General features: G+C 32.2%; 1 protein-coding gene across 2 annotated transcripts; it reads left to right on the top strand.

Annotated features, from left to right (window-relative positions):
* Nucleotides 1–390: 390 nt before the first annotated feature.
* Nucleotides 391–27,262, top strand: LOC134686781 (sentrin-specific protease 6-like). Of its 2 annotated transcripts, none has more exons than XM_063546543.1 (21): nucleotides 391–671; nucleotides 3,957–4,179; nucleotides 4,870–6,773; nucleotides 7,535–7,625; nucleotides 8,387–8,491; nucleotides 8,916–8,962; nucleotides 9,546–9,589; nucleotides 10,626–10,965; nucleotides 11,628–11,824; nucleotides 12,879–13,143; nucleotides 13,948–14,127; nucleotides 15,732–16,080; nucleotides 16,732–16,848; nucleotides 17,523–17,651; nucleotides 18,059–18,151; nucleotides 20,101–20,362; nucleotides 21,839–21,940; nucleotides 22,634–22,713; nucleotides 23,116–23,184; nucleotides 23,894–24,041; nucleotides 24,415–27,262. In XM_063546543.1, exons 1-21 carry the CDS (start codon nucleotides 653–655, stop codon nucleotides 24,556–24,558), a joined length of 4,908 nt encoding a protein of 1,635 aa, XP_063402613.1. In that variant the 5' UTR covers nucleotides 391–652; the 3' UTR covers nucleotides 24,559–27,262. The 2 variants fall into 2 exon arrangements, with proteins under 2 accessions (XP_063402613.1, XP_063402611.1); XM_063546541.1 differs by having other exon boundaries at nucleotides 4,870–6,785.

Genomic DNA, 27,262 nt, shown 5'->3' with positions numbered 1-27,262 from the left:
TTGATCTTCCTTTGTCATCAACCATAAAAATTTTGATTATTCATTTAAAAAAATTTAAATGAGTAAATTTTAGAAGATCTCAGAAATAAATCTAAAACCAGAGACATATAATACAAGTATTAACGTTATATGTCTCTGCTAAAACGAACTGAACCTTTCAATTCTAAAATCTTTAAGTGGTGGACATTGACGTGGAAAAAACTGTGTATACTCAACAATTCCATTGTTTAACATTATATAAAAAAATGATTAACTTTAAAGATATTACGTTAGTTTAAAAAAAAACCACTATATCGATATAAAGGGAGACAATATTTTAAACAATTAAAAAATTCCCGCCAGTAAAATACAAGACAACTATTTGTGTTATCTCCCTTCTTTATAGAAACACTCCTGACCCTCTTTATACAATCACACAAGTGTTTATTCAAAATGAAATATTGCACCTCTACAATAACCATATAAAATGTCACGGTGTTGAAAAAACTAAGACTTTTAGTTCGCAGATAAATGACATTTTATATTTCAATATCCAGCAGCTCACGGAAATGACGTCACGAAAAATGGTGTTGAATGTTGTGTGAGACTTGTAAAGTCTCTTGCGTTAGATTTTGAAATATTTCCACAATTACAGCGCATAATATGTAAAATAATGTCGTCCTTTCTCACTGGTAAGTTCATTCCAACAAGAAGCAACACTGATCTTTCATTCTTCATAGAGATTTGTCCGATTTTGGGGCTTTGTTGTTTTGGCCTTTTGGGCCTTGCTTGATATCGTGATGTTTGGGTTTAAACATTTGAACGAACATTTAATTCAGCTTATTCCTATTTATACGTAACCAAATATTGAAACTATGAGAAGATACACTTTAAACAATTCTTGAAATATCGTTAAGATAGTTTACTTCAATTAAACACAACACCATGAACAAATGATGAACACTGTCAATCCAATCTTTGACCACAGGCACAGGGGTGGTGGGTCAGACCAGGTTTTACTATCAGTGGCTGTCACTATCCTGTGTTATAGAAGATAGCAACCGCCATTGACAGTAAATTCTTGTCTGACCCAGTAAACAAGCCCTTGGACTTCAATTGGACATGATATCAATACAATACAATATTTTTATTGTCAATCAAGGTATTGATATCAATAGACAACTTTCAAGTTTGATGCATTTCCGCCAAAAACTTTGGGTTTAGTGAACATCATTTGTGTGTTTAGAGGCATTGTAACTTCTGTTTCAAAGTTAAGCGAGTGGTTGGAACAATTTGATGCTATATTGCACAAATTATTTGGCAAATTAGATAATCACAATTTACGGAACAAACATACACCTTATCGCTATTTAGTCCATTCTGGGAAAAACAGTCATTTATACAACTTCCTGTTTGGGTCACCGGCCGAAAAATGGAGGTCATCAGTAGTGAGCTGAGGGAGAAAAAACTTTAGAAAGTGATCATCAAGAAACTTTGATATAGTATGATCCATTTTTTTCGAAATTAAAATTAAAGTAAAAAAATATTTTGTTTGAAGTATTTACGGTAGTTTAAACAGGTCTCATTAAAAAGTATCATGCATGGTGAATTGTTTAAACAGGGTCCCAGATAGCTTCAACTGGATGAAAAAGTTGTGTTATTTTAGAACTTATCCGGAATGGAATAAATAGCGATTAGGTGTATTGTTACTAGTTTATTCTGCACAATGACGATCACTAAGATGCTTGATGAATGTACATAGTGCAGGGGTACAGGTGATTCCGTCTATGTGGTAAATGATGTTGTACAGGCGTGTAAAATAATTTTGATCAATGATTTTTTTCTGGTGAAGAACATAACTCGAAAGTGGTCTACATGGTCTTTAGATTAGAAATTAGATCTGACTAGTTGTATGCCCACAATTGGACACACCTGTTACCTTTAGGCCCAAACAACATATTAGTTCTTCTGCTCTCTTCTTTATAATTCAGTACTCCAATTGCACAAATTGTGCCTTTTTGGCTAGTGAGTTTAAAAAGCTTGCATTGATGGTCAGGTGTGTCTGATATTATACAAATAACAACATGTATACATAAAAAAGACCAATGGTTATACATTTGTTTGTAAATTATCGTTTATTATCTCAACGAGATTGATTTTCTAGCTTGATCAGGGACGGAGAGTGAGAAATGCAATCCAGTTGAGATGACCAATGATAATCTGTTTATCGCTATTTTACCTATGGCGATGTTTATTACATTGACAACAGCATGTGGGCCCTTAAGTTTCTAGTAATAATTTTTCAAATCACTCTTCAGTGCTGAGAAAGGAAATTATCAGTCAGTATGATCAAAGGAAAATTACGTAAAATAAGGATAACATGTTTATCCTTTCATTTTTACTGGTCTCACCCTCCTGTAGAAAGTTTTATGTTTGACAAGTGTTCTTACTTCTAAGTATTCCAACTACTGTATCACTAGCCTGTCAACTCTGAGCCTAACCAGGACCTTCAGTAGGAAAGCTGTCAAACCTAGTCAATGTAAGTTGTGAGTTGGAATCCTGAACATGACAGATGTGCCTGACTCCAATCTTAATCAACTTGGTTCGTCAGTTTTCATACTGAACGTTGTAGTTCTCTTCGAGCACTTCTGTACTCCTACAATAAAAACTTACCACCACAAAATAGATACATGTAATAGGGCTGAAAGTGGATTAGAACACCTACCAATCAATCAATCTCTTTGGATAATGATGAACAACATTACTTGATTTTATAATATATAATAATATACTGTAAAAGTACTTAAACAGTGTTAAATTCGTGGGTATCAATTTTCGTGGTTTGAGCAATATTTACATGTTCGTGGGTTTTTAAATTCGTGGATTTTGTTTTCTTTAAAAAAAAAAATTGAAAAAATTAAAGCCTTTAGACACAAAGGTTACAAATAGTCTGGATTGGAGGAAATTGCAAAGTAAACATTAAACCATGTAAATCCTAGTGACAACACTAATTAACCCAAGATAAAGTGATCAACAGATTAAAGACCATGCAAGGTGTTAATTCATGTAATTAGGCCATAAACATGTCACCTAAAGAGAACAGCAACATAAACAAATGCTATAAACGTATCTTAAATTGTCAAATGATTTTTATCATAATCAAGCCCAGCATGAAATTATTATTTCCCATGTGTAAGAAAACTATGAGGATATAAAATGAACACTTTATCATACTAGCATATCAATACCGGAAATCTACTTTTCATCAGCAAAAATATTTTTTATGAGAATTAAAAGATCAAAAGTTGTACAGTTTAGGTTATTAAAGATTAAATGAGTATAATCTTGCATGCAGGTGTAAATCTGTGACTGCTATTACCGGTAAAGTATTCTCCGATTTGGCGTTATTCAATACATTCTTTAGATCATATATTCAGTAGTCAAACCTACATGGGGATCTTTCTTGACTTGGTTTGGACAATGGTTGTTTTATTTCGTTGGACACTTAAATAGAGTCATCCTTGAAAATTGGTACCCCAAGAATAAAAGTACTTTCACAGTACATGATACATGTGTATGTACTTTCTAGGTTACAGTTGTGGATCAAATATATGATAGTTCGTGATATAAACAGTTAATTTAAAGAATTTTTAGTTTGAAGTCACTTTGAAAACAATAAGTATTGTAATTCTACAAATACTCTTATTGTGATTCGTTTATTAATCATTAATTCACATTTTTGTGGATGAAGGAAAAATCTCATTTTCGTGGATATTTAATTTGATGGTTATGCCAAAGTCTGCATAAAAACCTATAGAAAATTTGTCATTCGTTAAACATTTAATTTTGTGTTTCACCTGTACCGATGAAATCCACTAAAATTGATAGCCAATGAATAATAATGATTCCACAGTATCCATTGCCCTACATGAAACATGAGTTACTATTTCTATTATAAGCTTTGTTTACTTTTGCAGCTCTGCAGGACCAAGAGAATAAAGTAGACCATGGCTGGTCCCAAGCCAATTTTTTTTCTCAAGAATCTCAGAATACAGCAACAAGTGGAACAGGGAACCAGATGTTCACCAGCAATACTCCAGATTCTCAGCCAATTGCAAGTCTGGATGGCTGGTCAGATAATAGTGTTGTAGTGGAGGAAGTAGCTCAGGACCAGTTTGTTCCTGGGCAATATTCAACAGGGTAACATATTTTATAAGACTTGATTAATCTTTAATCACCTTGATGAAGGATTGAAATTAGAAATGATTTAATTTCACTTGACCAATTAAAATTAAAATTTTATATTTTTTCGTCATTACTCTTATAGCATGCTCATCTCAAAAGGGTCAAACTAAAAACCTTCAAATTGAGGACTATTCTCTGATACCTTTTATGAAATTTAATGAACAAAAATTTAAACCAAAACTGAGGACCACTAAACAAGATGTTATATAATAGAATTGAAAATGAAAAATGCACCTTTTTGATCATAAAAATAAAATTGAGAATGGAAATGGGTAATGTGTCAAAGAGACAACAAGCGGACCATAGAGCAGACAACAGCCTAAGGTCACCAATGGGTTTTGAATGCAGCGAGAAACTACCATACTGGGAGGCGTCCTTCAGCTGGCCGTAAACAAATATGTATACTAGTTAAGTGATAATGGACATTATACTAAACTCCTGATTATACTCAAGAAACTAAAATTAAAAATCATACAGAAAAAGCCAGAGGCTTCTGACTTCGGACAGGCGCAAAAATGTGGAGGGGGGGGGGGGGAGGGGTCAACATGTTTTTTGTGATCTCAACCCTCCCCCTATACCTCTAGCCAATGTAGAAAAAACAAACGCACATGAACAACCTTTTAAATCAGCATTTTATATTTTCAGTGAATATATAGATGGATGTAATTCCCAAGACATCTTTCAGTCATATACAGATGGAAGTGATGCTAGTCAAGTTTCAGTCGTTGATTACAACAATCTACTAGACAATGGTAATGTCCAGAATGTTGCAAACAGCAATAATATCCAAAACATCACCAGTGCAGAAAGCAATAACACTCAAAACATCATGGACATGGGGACTGTTTCTTTTTTAACAAGTGATGGAATGGTTGTAAATCCAGGCACTGATTTGACCTCAGATTTGACCTCTGACGGTCCAGTTAAAACTTTCAATGTGACCGTGTCAGCTGATGGTACCTTGGTACATCTACCAACAGATGACAACAATGTTCCAGCTTTAGATGAATATGTTTATCTCGATGCAAATAATGAACAGCCTGTCAATTCTGTTTCCAGTCCTGTTGCCTTGGCAACAGCTGCAGGAAGTAATGCCACAACAATACTTGCACCTAATACTACTACTGCCTTGACGACAAATCATGTGACTGGGGGATCTGTTATTACACAGAATGCTATGTCACAAAGTCCAATCAAAACATCAGATGTTATATTGATACCTAAAATGCAAGGAGGCACAACAAGTGTTGCTACACTAACGACTGAAACTATACAAGCTATTCTTCAACAAAAGACTCCACTTTTTTCTGGGGCTCAGAGATTCAAATATGTTACTACTTCTCAAGGAAATAACGCCCAAGCTGTTAATCAGATTCAGCTTATGGCGCCGAGCAATCAGTCAATTCCACTAAATAGTGCAAAAAATCAAATTAATAATGTTCAGCACTCAGGTGCTCCTAGATTGACTTCTTTACTGACAGGAAGTGCTACTGTTCAGTCACCCAAGATACAGACAAATATGCTTCAGAAGACAGCAGCTGGTTCAGTTTTAAAAGTAGTAGCACCCCAAAAAACAGTGCTGGTCTCAAGGGGCCAAACTCCTGGAAGTGTTACGATGGTTCCTAGGATGCAGACCCCCCCAACAGCAAGGGTTGTGCCTAACCAACAAACGTCACCTGCGTTGATACCTTATATTGTACAATCTCGTTCAGGGCAGACAACTGTGTGCAATAGTACCACCAGTAGTCAAGCTCTCAGAGTTATTCAACCTTCACAGCATATTATAGGCAACAAGATTTTCATTGCCCCAAGTAATAGTGTAGGAAATGTTACAAACACTGTACAATCCAAGCCAGGTCAGAGTCCATATGTGACGACATTATCTACAAATAATGGTGAGATAATCAATCAAAATGTGATGAATATAGGTGGCAATTCTAAGGTATTGTCTGCATCTACTGCCCAAGATATTCTAGCAGCTATTAGCTCAGCTCAAGGAAAGTTAACTCAGACATCTGTATCGTCTAGTCCACAAAATGTTACTTATACAATAATTACCTCCCCTTCTACAAAGAATAATCAAGGGAATGTGACGAACCAGAGGGGGCGTGGCAGTGCAACATATGTTAATAGTAGAGGGCGTGGGAGGGGTCAAACTAAAGCAGCTAGTAGTAGAAATCTTGCACAACAATATGTTATAGTCCAAAAAGACAGTCAAGGTAGGAATGTGTCCTATGTTGTTCCAAATAGCTGTGCGTCATCAACGCCAAAAGTGCAAATGCAGCAGAATGCCTCAAATCAGTCATCAGATATTATAGACCTAATTACATCTCCGACTAAGTTAGACACTACAGTGCAAAGTGAATCGACTTTATCAGAGGGGCAGGTGAATGGGAGTTCACCATGTGTTACCCCAATTATAAATAAGAAGTTTGTTCGCTGTAAGGATGGGGGAGATTTGATTAAAGGGACAACGTACATGGTGTCTGGGCCAAATGGACTACAGAAGAGAATGGTATTTAATGGAGAGAATTTTGTGGAACCATCAGGTGAGCTGTCGTGTAAGTACTAAAGACATTTTTCGTGTGTAAACTGGATATTTTAATGCAAACTCACAAAACTAAAAACAGATCTGGTTGTGTAAGTTTTGACCCCAATTTAAAGGTCCACTGGACATAGAAAATGATAGTGCAAGTTTCAGGTTAAAGTTTTTGGTCAAGGTATTTTTTTGATGAAGTTGAAGTCCAATCAACTTGAAACTAAGTAAACATGTTCCCTATGATATGATCTTTCTAATTTTAATGCCAATCTAGAGATTTTATCCCATTTTCATGGTCTACAGAACATAGAAAACGATAGTGTGGAGTGGGCATTTGTGTAATTGGGACACATTCTTGTTAGTTATGTAAGAAGAGAACATTTGAAAATTAAAAAAAAAAACTTGCATTTTTGAATATGAACTTTTAAAGTCAAGATCGTTCCTCTAAATGAATATATAGTCTATTAGGTATATTTGTTAAATAATTTAAAAAAACCAGTTAAATCAATTTACAAATTACCTACATTAAACATTTATTGTCATGTCGACCAAAACACTTATTATGATCTTAATTATATAAGCACAGTTAAAAGTCCAGAACTTTTCCTTGTGAAGTCTATGTACAGAAACATTAAAAAGGATGTGGTATTCTTGTTATTGAGTCAACTCTTCACCAAAACAAAACACAATTTTCAAAAATAGAATTATTTAACCAAGGAGGCTGAAAATGAATGATTTTTTTGTTGTCCTAACATTTATTTTATCTTACAGCCCCAGAACAAGCACCAGATGGTTCTATGATAGGTGGAGGTCGTAAGGACAAACTATTGAAGGGCAATGCAACCGGATTGAACATGGTTAGGTAAGGACAAACTATTGATAAGTAATTCCACGTGATTAAATATGATAAGTTTAAGGTGGTACCCAACACTTCAACTAAAATTAATTTGGCTCGTTTAATTTTCATAAAACTTTGTCAAAATATTTACTTTGACCCTTAAACAAAAATATAAACATTTCTAAAATTTTTAACCAACTGTTTTGTCAGAAAAATTACACTGGTTATATAGCAGTTTGACAAACACCAATTTTGATCATTGAGAAGCATATTATTCCTCTTACAACACATCGTAATTAAACGTTTAGCTGACTATACAGAGTTATCTCCCTGTAATGTTACATGTAGGTACCACTTTAAATAGGATAAACTCAAAAGGCTGATAGGCAGCAACCTTTGACAATTAAACTGGCAATCTGAGTCAATAAAGGTCAGAGGTAAACATTGTCAGGTCAAATCAGAGGTCAAATCAGTGCATGTATTTACAACCATTCCATCACCTGATTAACTTGCAACTTCATTTGTTGACAAGAGAAGTAAACTTAAATTTATTAGAGAAATAAAAAGTAATGAAATCATATGCAAAATAACAAAAGATAACTTTCTCCATTAGAGGTGGAAAACATATTGGTAGATGTATTATAATGCTGTCAGTCCAATCTCTTGTCTTTATGTCCGGTATTTTCATTGTCTCGGTTCTGTGACTTAATATTGTATTTTGCTTGCACACAGATGGATATGAAGTATAATCAAGGAGCTATATCAGTATTTATTTTGCATTTCAGAGAAAATTATACGACCGATTCAGATTCCAATTCACAAACATTACCAAATGGTGTAGGTAGACAGTGGAAATTTACCGATCCTCCATCGGCAACAAATTTAGCAAGGTATGGTGGCAGACTTTTCCACTTTACAAGTTGTCCTATATGGGTCCATTAAGAGCCTGTTAGTCATTGGTTGTTTGCTGCTGAATCAATTGTTTTTCATTTTGTCATATCAGGGCCTTTTATAGTTTGTTACAAATATATGTGGTATTAGTTTTGCACTTTGTTGAAGGCCTCACAGTGACCAATAGTCATGATAGTTTCTAACATCTAGGACATTAATGTAGTGTTGTTATATATATATATACAATGTATGTGCCATAAATTCAGAAAGTTTTGTTTTAATTTTATATTTTTTGCGAAAATTGCTACTGGAAAGGTCACTCTAAAAAACAACTAGCATTTCTGAATTATAATAGTATTAATCATACTATCCTAAATACACACATGTTATGGTAGCTACTATTATTATCATTGGTATTTTCAGACCACCTCTACATCCAAACAAAGGAACAGATACAGAGTCCTCTCAAGGTAATAAATATAGTCTGATTTTAGACCAAAAATGAAATTTATATTGTTTGATGTTGCCTTCCTACCCACCTAAAAAGCAGTCTATCTGTTGTTTTTGTTGTAGTTTTAACACAACTTTTAAGCGCCACTTTTGGGCTATTTTGTTTTTATTGGTGTAGAAAGCCAGAATGCCCTCTGAAAGAGCATCTACATGTAAAATTAAGCAAAATTCTAGTAACTAGCCAAGTTACAAGTGATAATTTCTAGTCTTGTCAGTAAACTAGTTTGAAAGCAAATATGAAGGTGAAATTAACTGTTGCATTTCCATCAGATTTGTGAAAATTATAACTAAAATGAACATTTCTTTTATAAATGAGTGGTTGGGGTCTTAAAAAAAATGGCCTCTTATTCCTCACTATACATGCTATATATTAAATATTTTGAACAGCCCTTACTAGAGATTAATATTTGATCAGAGTAAATATTTTTTAAAAAGGCTGCAGGACATTATGAAAAATCCATATAAAGCAGTATAGAAAGGTCTGACCTCAAAATCTTGCATTCATGAAATCCTGTTAAATATTTTTGTTGTTATATTTTTCAGATAATTCTAGTCAGTCAAAAGATTCAATTGATGAAAAAAAAGAAGTAAGTCAATATTTGATTTATAGGTAACATCTGCAATTTAACCCTTCACCTGTTTGTTCTTATTCATCACTTTATTAACCGCAGCAGGGGTCTTGTGATAGCTTGTTTGCCTCTCATGCTGGAGGTTATTGGTTTGATCTATAGCTAGGTCGAACTAAAGACATTAAAGTTAGTATTTGCTGCTTTGTCCCTAAGCACAAACCATTTGGGTGTAAGATCAAAAACTGGTAGGGTTAGAGTCATAATAATATGTCCTGGTTATGTGAAATGTCTTCCACTGTGTACCAGCATGTTAAAAAATGTACTTAACATGTCTTTCTATCACAAAATCTTCCACAGACTTACGTTGTTAACTATCACATTAAACATTCAACTCAGTGTGTCTATCTAGTACATGTAGTACAAAGCAGGGTTCATATTCACAACATAAAAGCTTATTTTAGTCCTGATATATATGTTATGTTTGTAACTGAATGTTTTTTTTTTTTTAAACAACAATCTGTGTTTACAATAGTTAGTATATAGTTATCAAAGGTACCAGGATTATAATTTAGTACGCCAGATGCCCGTTTCGCCACATAAGACTCATCAGGGACACTCATATCAAAATATTTATAAAGCCAAACAAGTACAAAGTTGAAGAGCAATGAGAATCCAAAATTCCAAAAAGTTGTGCCAAATACTGCTACGGTAATCTTTGCCTGGGATAAGAAAATCCTTAGTTGTTCTAAAATTACAAAGTTTTGTTAACAGGAAATTTTTTAAAAATGACCACATTATTGATATTCATGTCAACACAGAAATGTTGACTACTGGGCTGGTGATACCCTCTGGGACGAAACGTCCACCAGCACTGGCATCGACCCAGTGGTGTAAATAGTTATCAAAGGTACCAGGATTATAATTTAGTACACTTGTATTGAGACATTGTAGACTTTTATAGATAAACACAGGGAATTCAATTGTTTATTTTAGCATTATTAAATATAAAACATAGATTTATTGAAGGGTTTATATCTTCTTCTCTATTTTACAGGATGACAAATTTAGCAAGGAATATGTGGCTATCTGTAAATTTTGTGGTGTTTTAAGTAGTAATTTGACTAAATGTATACGATGTTCTCGGATGTTCCCTAAAGACATCAAATTGCTACCAGTGACTGACACCTCTAAGCAGTCAGTTGTAGATAAAAAACAATTTTATTCCAAAAAAATTAGTGAACAAGCTTCTGTGTATGGTGGATATACGATAAAGCATGGAAATTATGCAGTAAAACAAACACAGGACCCAATTAAAGCTGGACGCACAGTGAGGAATTCTGGGAAACAGTATAAACTGGTTCATTCAAGGAGGATTAATCCAATTCCAGACCCAGGTAAAGCAGACAAACATGGATTACAATTTTCAAAGATTTTTGTGCTTTTGATTTAAATCATGATGTTTCCAGTAGACGACTTAAATAAACTTAACCTTTCAGTTTGTCTAGGAATTAACGTCTGTTAGTACTTGATTTGTTTCACTTAACTGAGCAAAGTTTAACAATTAGCACATCATAGAAAGGTGTTTCGGGATAAATTTATCAATGAAGTGTCCAGTTATGGTAATTGATCAGGTTAAAATATGTAAACACTTCACTCTTTGGTTACATTGATAGTTAATAGAAATCAGTAATAATAATTATAAAGGCAATCATTCTTATAACACATATTTTTGAATAGACTGTCCTTATGCTAGATTTTACTTTTACTACGAATGTGTACAGTGAAAATTTAGATAAATATTTTATTGGGTATTTTTAAATTAAGATATTTTCAAGAAAAGAACTTGGAAAATAGAGAAGGGGACTTTTCCTCTCCTTTGTGCATACAGGGTAGGAGCTATAAGTAAAGAAATGTTCAAATTTTTCATGAAGTTGTTGTAGTTTAAACTTTTAATGACCATTATGATAGTAAGTTGTTTATATCATGTATGCATGGTATATATTTAAAAAAAAAATATCTATAAAAAAAAAACATTTTTTCTTTACTATGTTTACAGTTACTATTACGTTATCTTCTGATGAAGATGAACCAGAAACCAGTACTAAACCAGAACAAATCACCCAGAATTCCAAGCAGGAAGTTAAAAACAATGAGCCTGATGAACTAAGTGATTTAGTAAATGTTATTCCATTAAAACGTCCAGCATCTCCGACATTTGGGAAAGCCAATCGAATTGCTAGGATGGAAAATGAGGTAATCAATACATCATTTGTTATGATACATTTGATTTCGAATAAAAAAATAATCTTGCAAATACATGTAGCTAGGACTATCATATAATATGACCATTTTTGGAGTAGAGATTGCATGAATTCCTATTGTCTCTGGGTTGATATTTATATTTATCAAGTCTCATATCTACGTATGAGAGCATTATTAATATAATGAATTGAGCTGTTAATACTTTACCATGTTTACCACCAGTCAAAGGAATAACTTCAACAAGTTATTAGAGAAAATTAGTAGATTTTATAACTGATATTGAAGGATAAGTTCCAGTTAGTCATTGGGTATCATTGACAAATTGCTATAATAATCCCAAATACATGAAAATATTAAATCAATTCCCCTAAAAGAAATGTTCAGAGCAAATTTATCATAAAAATACAACAAACTAGTAATAGCTTCATGGGAAGTCACAAGTAATAATATAAACATGTTGACAACACACAAGATCTAAACATTACAACAAACAATTCTAAATTTGAAATGATCCGATTTGCATTTGAAAATGTCTGTTATAAACCATACTTATAACGGACAATGTTTCTTTGTGCAATAACTGACATGTGATATTCAAACATATTTCATGACAAGAGGAGATAACTCTGTCAGAATTCTTACAATAATGATATGCCTGCTATTTTCTAAAATAACTTGTTTAAGTCATGCCTTTGCTATTGGTTGACCTCTATTTCAAAGATGGGGGATATGCTGTTTTACCTTTGTCTTTCTTATCGAAGAAATTATGTGTCAGAAATTTCTTGGGAATGAAAAATTAGAGCTTGCGGAAATTGATATTTCAATGAAAATAAGATTTACAGTTTTCATTGTTTTATTGTTATGTTTAAAAAAGAAAAAGAGGAGTGTAGTGTAAGTTAATGAGACAGCAATCCAACAATGCAAAACAAATACATCTTTAGAATTAGAAAATAGATGTAACTTCTCATTTGAACCATTTATATTTTACAGTCATACATTTCTTATAAGGATATTTGATATGTATTAATTTTATTTTTAACCCAAGGATGGTCAGCCTGTACGGAAAGTGAAAAGACAAAACTCAGGGGATGGGATGACACCAATACGGACAGTATCTACTAAGACTGCTGTGATTGATACGAAGTCTGGTACGACAGAGACGACAGAGGATGACGACATGCCAGGAGAAGTGACAGGAACACTTGACCCTCTTGCACTGGATTGTCGTAGCATTCGTGTCGGTAGTTTGAAGGGAACTGCAGTGGAACCTGTCTTTATTACTACTAGTGATATATCATTCAACATGGAAGGTATGCAACTAACACAAAGGTTCCTGGTTCGATCCCCGCCCCGAGAGAAAATTTTTGGGTCTGTAGTTTTGGCTATCCCTTGACACCATTTGCAAGTATGGTCTTGAGGAAACAATGATAGTTTGTCAGAAGGGGGCGATTAATGGCTGACCTGTGTTAACAGAGAGCCATATCTTTTCCTCATAAAAGACACCCTTGTAGATTTAAAAAAAGAGCAGGCTTATGCTGCTACAAGGCAGCACTCGCACCCCCGCAAAGTGGAAAGGGATTAATATAAGTTGCAATAACATGTTCCCCAATCCACCATAAATAAATATGTTTAAATAAACTAATGCAACTAAATATGAATAATTGAAAGATTTGAGTATTTAAATTTACATTTTTTATGCCCAACCTAAAAATTTGTGCGTCATCTGTGTATTCAGGGTCAAGTTTCTTGCTATCAGTGAAACCTATATTATATCAGAACATGAAATACAAAATATCAATTGAGTCAGTTGCTGCTTATGTATTAAATGCGAAAAGTTTGGAGCCATTGATCATTGTAGATACGGACTGACTACTTAATGGCTTATTAACCTGTAAGTGATGTTACTTGATAAATTTAAAATCCTGTTTCACTATAGCTACTAAAATCAATGGCTAAAAAAATTGTTTGATCATATAACATGTAATGTTCAATAAATTGTGTTTTTCATGTCATCAGACCAGTGTATTCTAAAGCTGAATTCTGATTTGGTATATTCCAAACCTCCTTCTGGAAAAGCTCTGAGTTTTAAATAATGACATTTTTTTGTATTCCAGGAGAAGATGATTTCCACAATATAAAAATAAGTTCCGATGATGTTGTCCAGTGCCTTTATGGAAAGAAATGTAATGTGATATTTTTATTAACAAACCTTGAAGCTGGTAAACAAGTAAGAGAAAGTTTAAGTATGAAGGAAAAAGTGGATGGCAAGGCATATTTTGATCCTGGTGGTTCAGGTAAGACTAAGAAAATGATCTTTTGATCATCTTTATATTCTATTTAATGTCCCTGAAAAATCAGGTTATTAAATCCAATTAATTCCTCTTGTAGAGATAGTGACATGCTCTTTGTAAGATATGAACCATTGCAACCACTATGAGGGGTTTGTTGGTTGTTCAAAATTTCTGTCTCTATCCAAATAAACTCATCATAGATACCAGGATTAAAATTATATATATAAGCCAGATGCACGCTTCGTCTAAAAAAGACTCATCAATCAATATACCCCATTATTTGGATGGCCTCAATTACAAGACCCACCTATTGTATTTATTGTTAGTTCTCCTAAACATGCATGAACTATTTGCCCCTGGCACTGGACGTTAAGCAACCACCAATTAATCATCTATATGATTACTTTAATGGAGCGGTACTGGTTATTATATGAAACCCACAAAGGACTAGGGGCATTAAGGCCTAGTTTTGGCCCAAGAAAATAAAATGTTTGATAACCATTTGAAATTAACACATAATGTTAAGAAATGCATAGGGTCAAGAAATATAAATGAAAAACATAAAGTTTTTTATCTGATGACGTAACAATTACGTCATAATATGTACTGTATTCACAAAAATGATGAAAAATACAGAATTTATGCCGTTTTCTATCTTTATTTTTGTTGTGGAAACATCCTGCGCAGCCGAGAAACAACAAAACAATTTAACAGAAGCTTTATTATAACTATTGACATAATCACATCAAATATAAAGTTGTTTCTTGTGTGCGCACATACTTTTTCAATCTAAAATATACTTAAAATTCGGTGAAAAAACAAGGAAAATCACGAACTTTAACAAAATATGCAAATTAAGTCATGATTTGTTGCCATGGTAACTTGTTCGATGTCAAATTTGTTTTGTTTTTCTCAGTATCTTATACCTTAGTTAAGTTTTCAGTAAATTAAGAATATGTATGATCACTTTTAAATTTGAGGTAATTTTTGGGCCAAATAAGGGACTTATTGCCCCTACTCCTTTCTGTATAATATTCCGTTTAATCAGTAAACAGTATAAACAATAGCAATGACAATATATAAACAGGCTAAATGAAAAAGGAGAAAAAGACAAAATATAACAAAAATTTACATGAAAAAACATGATGAAAAAAGATTGAGGAGTTTTAAGACAAAAAAAATAAGGTTAAAAATGAATGAGGCAGTTCTACAGTAATTGTATGAAACATCTATGGTCCATTGTAAAATCTTGAGCAATGGTTGTCTACATAATATGCATGTAGCAAGTGCAAAGTAGTGCAGCAAAATGGAAAGAATTTTATATTAGTAAATGAATTTCCATTGTCAGTACATTTTTAGCCAATCACATTGTTTTGATGTACACCTATAAAATAATAACCTAAATTGCATTAGACTACAATATTAGAAGAACATGCTTCAAAAGTTGCCTTATACAGAATGTTGGGAATTTTTAAGAACAAGTGTTATATAAAAAAGTTTTATCCAATGGAGCAATATCTAAGTTGCCTTCTTGTAATCTTCTACATATTGTAGTTAAGAAGTATTATGTAGATGTTACATATGTTTTTTATTTTCTTATGTTTCAGTGAATAAAGATACATATATAACATTTTTTATGAACGATCAATGTAAGCTAGAATTTAAACAACTGCGATGTGTTCTCCAGTCCTACAAGAATTCTCATAAACGTGAGTTCTTGGTACAGCTCGAGGAAGACGACCAGCATAAATTGTTACTAAAAACTGCACCTATCATCAGTTCCAAAACTATGGAAATGGCCAAACAAAAGACATTAGAAGAATCCAATTCTACTGAGGACAGTACAGACTCAAGGGCAGTAACTCCGTCAAATTCAAGGGCAGTGACTCCAGCTGAAGATGGTGAAGAGAGATCTCCGTCACCACCGAGAATACTGTTTAGTGGCACGGTTGAAAAGTAAGATTCTATAAAAAAGAAGATGTGGTATGATTGCCAATGAGACAACTTTCCACAAAAGACCAAAATGACAATTGTTTGTTATTCCTGAATTAAAAAAATGAACCATAATATATTTAAATCCCTAACTCATAATTGCTTACCACATCTGCATTCTGTAAACATGAATATTTTAGTGCATGTTATTTGTGCATACTTTGCACATATGAAAGTTGCATGAAAATATTTTGCTGTAAATATTATGTAAATCCAATGAAATGATAAAGTGTGAGGTTCAAGTTTTTTTAATTTTTTATATTTTTAATAAAATTTTATGAAAACCAAACAAGCCAGATTAATTTAAGTCAAGATGTTTGGTACCTACTTTAAATGGAAAAAGATTTTAAAGAAAAGAAAAAGTTTAAGTATCATGTAAAATCACAAAAACACTGAACTCGGAGGAAAATTCAAAAAGGAAAGACCATTGTCAATTGCAAAAAGCTCCAAGACATCAAACCAATGGATAACAACTGGCGTATTCCTGACTTTGTTCAGGCATTTTCTTATGTAGAAAACGATTGATTAAACCTGGTTTTAAAGGTAGCTAAACCTCTCACTTGTATGACAGTCACATCAATATCTAAACATGCGAAATCTAATTGACTTTTTCAGGTTAATTACATATCCACCTCCTCCTGCAACAGGGGGAATAACTGTGACAAATGAAGACCTTTTCTGTCTCACTGATGGAGAGTTCCTAAATGATGTTATCATTGATTTCTACCTCAAGTAAGTAATTCATTCAGAACATTTATACATGAAGTCATGTATATTTGTGGAATATGAATGAAGGCATGAAGACAGACGGATAGGATAATCATAATAACAGATTAATACCTGTATCCTCGTTTTATGGTTTTCATGCTATTAAGAAAGCATTGTGACATTACAATTTTCTTTGAAAGAGCATGCATAGTAAGAATTCATATGATGTACGAAAGCATATGATCTGACCATTTGTGGCGACCAACCAGAATAAAAATGTGAAGATTTTACTTAGAATTTTAAAAAGGTTTCATAAACATTATGCGTCTGAAACTTTTTTTTAATTTACCTTCAATTGTACTATTCAATGATTTGAAAGCCAGGTATATGTAACAACTAAAATAAGGGAGGAGCTTAATAGGACTAAAGAGATCTAAAATCAACATTTTTTTAATTACAGGCTAATCAATTGATACTGTGAAAAAAAATCCATTTAAGTCTTGATCATTACATTTACGTAGGAAAATATTAATCCACAGTTTACCAATTATCTTTCTAAACTCACCTTCTATGAGATTGTTGCCTTCTTGTTTGAAGAACCATTAAAATCTATATTTATTTTTACATGGTAGCAGAATTTACATTCTTAGAAGAAGCTGAAAAGAACTAGGTCATTATTCTTGTGAATTATATTTCAGATATCTTGTCCATGAAAAACTGAGTGAATCAGATCGTAAGAGGACCCATGTCTTCAGTTCCTTCTTCTTCAAACGATTGACACAGCGAATTAACAGAAGTATTGATCCACATGGGGATATAGAAATGAGGTTTGTATCCGAGATAAAATTCTTATTACAAGTGGCATAAAAGCTTTTTATTTGGCTGAAATTGTTGAATAATGATTTCATGATAGATTACTACCTGCTAGTCCGAGATGTCTTTATATTAAATCATTTAGTTCTGTTAAAAGAAGAAAATAAAACAAAGAACTGTTTAATAAGATGTCAAGTTAAATAATAATGCATCATATTTCTAATTAAAATGTTATGGTAGCGAGTCTTAGAAGAAAAAATGCATTTCAATTCTCCATACATTTAATTTTGGAATAGCAATGTTTTAACATAATTTTCCAAATTTGTTCAGGGATGTAAATCAGATTTTTTATAAAACCTACATTGATATATTATTTTTATACAAAGAACTATTGTGACTTATGTCTGTCAAACTATTGCAGTGTATCAGAAAGAAGACACGCTCGAGTGAAGAAATGGACGAAACATGTAGATTTGTTTGAGAAAGACTTTATAATAGTTCCAATAAATGAAAGGTATGTTCTATGGCTAATTCTGTAGTTTAATTGTCTGATTATAAAATTGACGAAATGTTAGTTATGTTTTGTCTCTTTTACATTTATATTGATAAATCTTATACACAGAGGACAATCTGAAACAAAAAGATACACTAACCTTAAAAAACCAAGATGTTAATAAAAAACAAACAAATGTTCTCCACAGCAAATGTCATGTTACTTTTATATCCATAGTCAGGTTTGTTAAAAGAACAAAAGGTTGACAAACACAAAATTATGAAACCTAAAAGGGCCTAAATTTATGAGCCAAAACTCAAATCAATTCTGTCTAATTGTGTAACAACTTTAGGTCGAACACAGAATCAGAGTGTTATGGTCACTTGAAAAACACCGATATCACTCAGATTACATTTCTACCTTGACAGGTAAGTTTGTATTTAGCCTATGAAATACTTATTTAGCCTTGAGAATTGAAAGGTCAGTTTATCCCATTCATACAATAGAAGTTTACCTATGAGGGTCAAAATTGGGTTTACAGAGTAGAGAATACATGTAATAGCAACAAAAAAAGAGAAAAAAGAGAAAATGAACAATAAAATAAAATATAGAGAATACTTCGGTGCAAAAGTATAAATAATAAATGTGCAAAATAACTCGAAAAGGTAACTTTAGTAACTGTATTGCAATACTGATAATATAATGATCAATGTACATAATTGATAAATAAATTTGTAACAAAAAGACTATATAGTAAAATCATTGTCATGAACATTTTACAGAATGAGAGTTATTTGTAAGGCTATTAAAAAGGTTAAAAGGAAAATGCCATAAAAATTTAAAGAATACAGATATTAAAAAACCCATGCAGGTCCTCATGTCATTTACATTGTCAATATATAGGACACATCTAGTAAAACTGGTTTTAAACTAAACATCTGGTCAAACTGGTTTGATATAACTGATAGTTTCTTGCCCTAGTTGTATATTTCACAGTGACCTTATGTGTTTGTGCTAAGAGTACATTGTAATGTCATATTTATTGATTTTCTGTTGGGACATGACCTAAATTGTAAACATAAAAAACAGTGGCTTGAGATTTCAACTGATATTAGTATAATAAACAATGACAAATTAATATTTGGAATTTTATATCCTGGTTGATGATGTTTTTTTGGGACCAAGATGTTTCTTCATTCTAGTTTATATGATTATTTTAACCTTCAACATTGTTCAATGCACATTTAAAATTTCAGGTCTCATTTAAAATATTTTGCAACTAAATAATAATTTGTCAGATTTGGTGTAAACTAAAGCCAAGACAGTGTAATAGATAACCTGCAAGCATAGTCTATTTCTATAACAGTCAAGCAGATAGTTTGTTTTGTAATATCTGAAAAAAAAACTACCATGTAAAGAAATATGCAATTTAATATAACCTTAAATAACCCCTAAAACTCAACATTAACAGATTTTTAAGAATTAAATCAAGATGCACAACGTTTTAAGTATTGGTCAGAATATAGGGTTCTTTTGTACTTTAACAATATCACAATAACAATAAAGTGACCTTAATTTTGGACAAGGTAAATGGCATGAAGCCAAATTCATCAACTTCTATTGTATGAATGGGCAACTGACCTTTCAATTCTCAAGGCCAAATAAGTATTTAATAGGCTAAATACAAACTAAGATGTGAAGGTAGAATTGTAATCTGAGTGATACAGGTGTTATTCAACTCACCATAAAGCAACTTCATTATCATACACAGGAAAAAAAAGCCCCCTACCCCTCCTGAAAAAACATGGAAGGTAAATGTTACATTGGCAAATGTAAATTTGACAAAAACATAGGTACTTTATAGAATTTTACTAAAAGTTTTGAATTACCAATATTTTATGATTTTAAAGAGGAGGACTTCAGTTTTAATCAATACTGTTTAATAACTCAATTATATGATTTTGTTTCAGGTCACATTGGTTTTTAGCAATAATTTGTTTTCCTGGATATTCAGAAGTAAAAACTGTAAGATATTTATGTCGAGAAACTTCAGCGGAGGAAACCCCTGAACCAAAGGGAGAAAACTCTCAGACAGACACTGATGAATCTCAACAGCCTTCTGTAGGTGAAAATAACAACAAGGAAAATGAAAACACTGAGGAGGAGAGTAGTGAGAAATCTAATGATGTCAAATGTAAACAAGAATCTCCCATGGAAGAGGATGAAGAACAGGTAAAAATATAATACTCCCTTCCCTTGAAATGAAGAGAAGAAAAGAAAAATAGTGATACCAATTTTTTTGTCAATTGAGTGGACAGGGGAGATAATCCAGAAATTATAATGTCAATAAATACACATTTTAGTTAAATAGAAGCAAATAATCAAACCATGAATATAGATTTAAATATAATGGCAAATGTTTCTACTTTCATGGGAATTGAATCATCAATTCAGTGTTCTCCCCAGGATTTTTGGATAGCGCTGTGGTAAGCGCATAATTTTCGACAATTCTCAGTAACTTTATCGCGGCACGCGGTTTGTTTGTAATTGATTTGTTATGTGTTTTCATTATATCATGCTGTTGATGATTTCTCTTGTTATGATGTCCTTGTCATGCTCATGGAAGTTACAGTGTATCCCTTAATGAGGCTTTGTTTGTTAATGTTATTGTCTGGATATAGAAGTCTGAAGAGTCTTTTTTTCTCCATTGTAAATTCATATATTAAATCCTCATACTATCTATGTATAAAACTGATGGAGAAGTCTTTTTCCATGATGGATCTACACCAGACGTTTGACAGGAATTGACATTTTTTAGCATAAAGATTTCTCATTTTTATGACCTAAACGTTTTATAATATTTAAATGGCCTCATCCAAGCTGGACATCGAGAAAGTAAAATTTCTCAAGTCGTATCAGCTTGGGGTTTGTTTTGCTAATCATATCCTCTCAAATTGTTATCAAATGGAAGAATTTCTGACTAAATTATTAGTTCGAATAGGGGATAATTAATATTTAAAAGACTTGATCATTTTCGGGTTTTGTATGGATGGTAAACCCGGCAAATAATTTGTAACAAACCCCTGTGTTTAATCGTTTTTAAAATCATCGTTTGTTCAAATTTTGTAAAACAAGTTTGTGAGTGACGTCAGGAAATGCGGTCAATTCATTTCATCACATTTCATTCATATATGCCTCTATATTTTCTTTAAATTAAAAAAATCGATGTCAATGTTGAAATCTTTGTTTATTTTGATCTTTCAAAAACGCCATTTTGTAAATGTATAAGACTGGTCCCCCGAAGTTACTTTAATACAACGGAAATAATTCATTCAAAAATCGTAAACCAGTCAATCATGTGATCCAAAGTGAAAAATAAGCGGGAAATTTGAAAAAAAATGAAAAATACAAAAAAAATATAGGGACGCGGTTGCGTTGGATAGCGCTGCGGTCAGTGCAATAGAACAGCGGGGAATTGCAATAGCGCTGAAAAGCGCTGTGCTAAAACAGCCTGGGGAGAACACTGCAATTGATACCAATAAAATTTGACAGAGTTTGCAGCATATTACAGAATATTAAAAGAGACAGCTCTTTAATTTTTATTTTACTTGTACACAGACAATGTTAATAGAAAATTGGGTGTTTTTACCAACCCCAAGCCCAGCTTTTCAAAAACATAAATGTACAGGAGAATATGTTTTCTTATAGGATACTGAAGAGCCAATGGACACAAACGAAACTGAAACAAATGAAACTGAAACAAACACTGATACAGCTGAGACTGGTTCCAACAGTGGTGTTGATTCACAGGTTTGTACATCTCTCTGTCTCTTTGAAACTTATATGTTAAGAAAGGATTTGATATGAAGCTTAGAACTTCATGATATTGAATAGGACCATGGAAGCAATTAACAGATCTGTCTGGCAAAACTTCCTGTTCAATGATATTTTAAAAGTTGTATTATACTCACATGTAAATTTTTGTTCCTGTCCAATAGTAAGTGGGTTATACTTTGCATGACATTAGATACAACTTCTTTGTCCATCCTTTTTGTAAAAATCTTTGAAAATTTAAGTAACTTGTCATATCAGAGAAAAATATTCAACACTAAGCATACACGAGGTCAATGCAATTTCACCTAGTGTCAAACCAATGTCTAATAAAATATGTAGAAAATATAGTGACACACAATTTTTAACAGTTACATACAAATATGAGTTGTCCCCATGTTACAAAATTTGTCAATGAGTTTAATAGTGACAATCAAAGACCTGCATAATACACTTTACAAGATGTTCTAGACCGCTTGATGAGAAATGATTTTTTCACATTTGAACCTTTAATTTCTGTGTCATTCGAGCTCTTGTGGAGAATTATCTCATTGGCAAACAACCAACAACTTCTTATTTCTATATTGAAGCATAAATATGGCACAGATCAAATATGTTTGATAGATATAGATTAAAATTTATTGATGTAATTAATATTTTTGGTTTATTTAGGAACCTAGGGGCAGATTATTGACGGAAGAGGAGTTAAAAGACCCAGAAATGATAAAGAATTCTAAAGAAGGAATACAGCAGTAAGATTTTACTAAAGGCAGTTCAGGGGGTCACATGAGTTTGATTTTACAGGAGATCATTCAACTTTGTTTGTCTTAAAGGGAAGATGATTTCACATTGTTAGTTATAAAGGGGAGATAATTTCACATTGTTAGTTATAAAGGGGAGATAATTTCACATTGTTAGTTAAAAAGGGGAGATAATTGAACTTTGTGGTAGTATCACTTTGTAATAATTTTAGTTAACAAATTAAATGGCTTTTTTCGTGAAGTGGATTATGTAAGTGAAATTTAGAAAATTCAATATGATTCAAAATTTGTTTCCTTTGCCCTGTTGTGCAAAGGATTCAGTGATCAATCATGTCAAGACTAATGGCTGCAGAAACTAAAGTATAATTCATTTATAAAATTTCTACATTTCAGACCATGTATAATGGTAATGGATTCATTAGCTGGTCAGTCAAGACAGAGAATTATAAATAGTTTAAAAGAGTAAGTTATTTATATATATCTTTATGTACCTGTATGTTACTCATCATTTTTCTGAATTGGCCTGTAGTATACATTTAGGACCTATTATATGACTGTCCTTTATTTATGCCTGTTGGTAAAATTACATTTGCAAACCAATCACTTTTAGTTTGTCTTCTGTTCAGAGCAAAATTTGATATATTGTTACTGATAACAAAATTGAAGTCTAAGTTTTGAAATTGCCGATTTTCACTTTTGACGTCCAGTAGTTGTGGTCCTTGATACATGTTGGAAAAAAAAGATACTAAATGAGTCGGGTTAGAAAAACCTAAAAGCACCTTCAAAATACAGAAAATTTTGTATTACTGTCAATTTGACATCTCATTTTGTGTTAAAAAAAGTTTTAATGGGGAGGTGAATTATTTTTTATGCCCCACCTACGATAGTAGAGTGGCATTATGTTTTCTGGTCCGTGGGTCCATTTGTCTGTTCATCCGTTCCTCTGTCTGTGCTGCTTTAGGTTAAAGTTTTTGGTCAAGGTAATTTTTGATGAAGTTGAAGTCCAATCAACTTGAAACTTAAAACACGTGTTCCCTATGACATGATCATTCTAATTTTAATGCCAATTAAAGTTTTGATTCCAATTTCACAGTCCACTGAACATAGAAAATGATAGTGTGAGTGGGGCATCCATTTACACATTCTTGTTATATTTATTTTTACATTACAGCTATTTGCAAGTAGAATGGAATTGCAAGAAAAGTCAGACGGGAAGTATCAGGGAAAGATTTAAAGGAGCTTCCCCTAAAGTGCCTCAGCAAACAAATTACAGTGACTGTGGAGTGTATGTCTTACAATATGTGGATAGCTTCTTTGAGGTAATAACATAAGTAATAGAATATATTCTCCCTTCACAGTATAGCATATTAAGAAGATGTGAAAGGATTTTTTTTTTGTTTTCACTGGGCTGTTGTGCTTGTGGCTGAGCACCAATTATGTTGTTTAAAGATGAATTTAAAATTCTGACAAAGAATTTGTTGCAAAACTAAAGAAAGCATTTATAAAAGAAAAATATGTTAAGAGATATTTCTGTCGACATGCATGTTGTGGAAAAAATATCAAACCTCACCCTCCCTAGTTCCTAAGCCTCATATAGAAAACAATCGATAAAATTTTCTGACATTTACCCAATATTGTATATGTGTGTAACAGAATGCAGAATAATATGGGTATGTCTTTTTTATTTTTCAGGATCCGATATTTAATTTTTCATTCCCAATGAAAAGCTTAGCAAACTGGTTCACTGAGGAACGAGTGACAAGAAAACGAGAAGATATCAAAGAACTGGTGATGACATTGAAAGAAAGATATGACAATGAAAAACAAAAATCATGACAAAGGGCAGATAACCCACTGTTATGTGACACTCACCAAAAGCATTGAATTATGTGTTCACAAGAGTCATGAAATTGAAAGTTGTTGAATTCAGGAATATAGAATAGATGGTGAGAAAGAGGATGAAATATGAAATAGACTATAGAATGTCAAGTTAAGAAATTGAAATGCCCTACAGATCATGAGAAAAAAAAATTGCCTTGTCAAAGAATTTGAAGCAATGTATATTGAATTTTACTTTTTAAACAGAAGATTTGAGTTTGAGAAAAGAAGTTTGAGGTACAATGAATGAGTCTAGATATGTGATACATGATCATAGAAATGATTAGGGATTACTGTTCAATGATAAATGCCATCCACAAACTGCTTAGTTGGACAAATAAAATGTCAAAATGTTGAAAGACATACTATACTACACATTTGATTTGGGAAAAAAGGGAGATAACAAATGAACAGTTTGACCTGGGAAATAAAAGTAATCATCTTTGATAACCTGTCATCTATTACTTTACAATTACTGATTCTAATTACCGAATAGATGGGTACAATGATAAACAAATTATATCTACATAACATATACCAAGAAATAATAGGAAAAAGAAAAAAATTTACATCACACTGGATAATTTAAAAAAAAACACTTTATTTTTAGTTTCAACTTTTATTGAATTTTATGTTAAAATATAGATATACCAGCAATGCTAAACATTTTAGTAAAATGAGATCAGAAATTTTAATTGACATCAGAATGAATTGTAAATCTGTAAAATATTGAAAAATTTAAAAAGTGGGGATAGGAAATTCAGGTTAACTTAAACGGTAGAACAAGAAAGGTCAAGTTACAAATTATATTGTTCATCTCATGTGTGAGTGCTATTCTACATTTTGTATTTGTAAATCTCATCTGTGAATGCTATTCAATGCATACTTGTTATTACATGTGTTAAAGTAAATCATTTTTTGCCAGTTGGAAATAAGATTCATGGAAGTGATCAAATTTAGAAACTTACATCAAATTGTATAATTCTGAAAATGAATTTTTAGTTTTTAGTTTTTACCTTCTTATCTTGATATGGTAAATGAAGAGTATATGAAAATAAAGTGAGATAACTAAGATAATGTATCTATATAAAAAAAATTAAAAAATGAATGGAAAATGAGAGCAAAACAGCAACACAACAACAGAATTGACCATGATAGACATCTAGAGGTCACCATATGTCCTTCAAACATAAAAAAGGGCCTCAACCATATGATAATTTCGAAATAGTCAAGTGACTAGATATTTGTGTAAAATAACACATAAAACATAGACAAGGGTCTTGACTTCAGGCAGCCGCATAAATCACATCAAGGTTATAAAATCTCAATTCTTATAAATAAATATTTTAACAGATTATCAAGCAAACAGACACTGATTTTATTGTTCATTTTCTACTTTTGTTATTCTAAAAACTTATCAATGATACCTGTTCAAGTCGGTTGTTTTTATCTATTTTGTTATGTTAAATCAAGAACCTTTTTGAAAAGTGGTTGTTAAAATGTACAAGTATCTCAATGTTTAAGTCGTTCAAGGAAAATTTGATGTTAATGGTAAATCATTTGGTCTCTTGTTTAAAGTTTTCTCATATTCAATCATACCACATCTTCTTATTATTAGAACTTATATATGTCTAAGTTATTTGCATTGTTCGGTTGCTGTCAAGTTGACATATATCTACCCTCCCTTTTTAATTAATACTAACATGACTGAAGACCTAGGCATTTTAAAATTAGATACACATTTATTTTACAGTTTTTTAAGACCAGGTTCTGGGTATTATTTTTGGTGGCTTGTACACTTATCTAAAGACTAGTACTTACATCATTGTTTTTTTTATTTCCAGTTTATGTTGTTCTGGATGTTTTGTTATTTATAGACACAGTATAGTGCTATGTATGATATTAAATGTTATTATTAATTTTCCTCCACAACTAGGGATTTTTATATTGAAAACAGGCTCTAAATGTTTTTAACATACACAAATTGCTCAGGGGTTCCAGATACCTCTATTTCACTTTAGTTACATGATTTAGACTTTGAGTCACTCTTCTCAGCCATTTCAGCATTTATTATTAAATATGACAAAGAATCAACTTATCACTTTAGGAATAGACTACAGTATTGTATGTTTTAAGGTTGTAAGTTTAAAATTAAAACGTTTAATGTGATTATAACACACACAAAATGTTCAGAATGTCATCTTCAGAATGTTATGCCAGGGAGTACAGCTGTCATGCACCCATTTAGGTAAAATAAATATTCATCTTAAACTTCCCCCCCCCAAAAATTCACTTTGCTCCGCTTGCCCAAACTTGTGGTCAAAATCACCAAAATACAATTCCTGGATCTGCCCCTGTATAATGCTGTTTTCCATTTGTACAAGGCAATCATTGATTAATGTGTATTTTATTTCATTTCATTCACATTTTGTAAATAATATTTTACTGAGAGAATGTTTCATTATACCACAGGACAGGACACGAATATTTATTACATTGGCACTTCATCTTTGTTACACAAGGAATTTTGTGGGAGTTTGATTGTATATTAAACATGTTGTTAATATGTAATATAATTGTTATTAAAATATGATGATGTCACAAACAAATACAAATGTATTGTGAATTTGTCAAAATAAATTAAAATGTTTTTTTTCAGTTT

The sequence above is a fragment of the Mytilus trossulus genome, chromosome 10 (genome assembly GCF_036588685.1).
Source record: "Mytilus trossulus isolate FHL-02 chromosome 10, PNRI_Mtr1.1.1.hap1, whole genome shotgun sequence".
Taxonomy (NCBI): Eukaryota; Metazoa; Mollusca; class Bivalvia; order Mytilida; family Mytilidae; genus Mytilus; species Mytilus trossulus.
The sequence above is the reverse complement of the archived record's forward strand: the minus strand, read 5'-3'. Positions and strand labels throughout refer to the sequence as shown.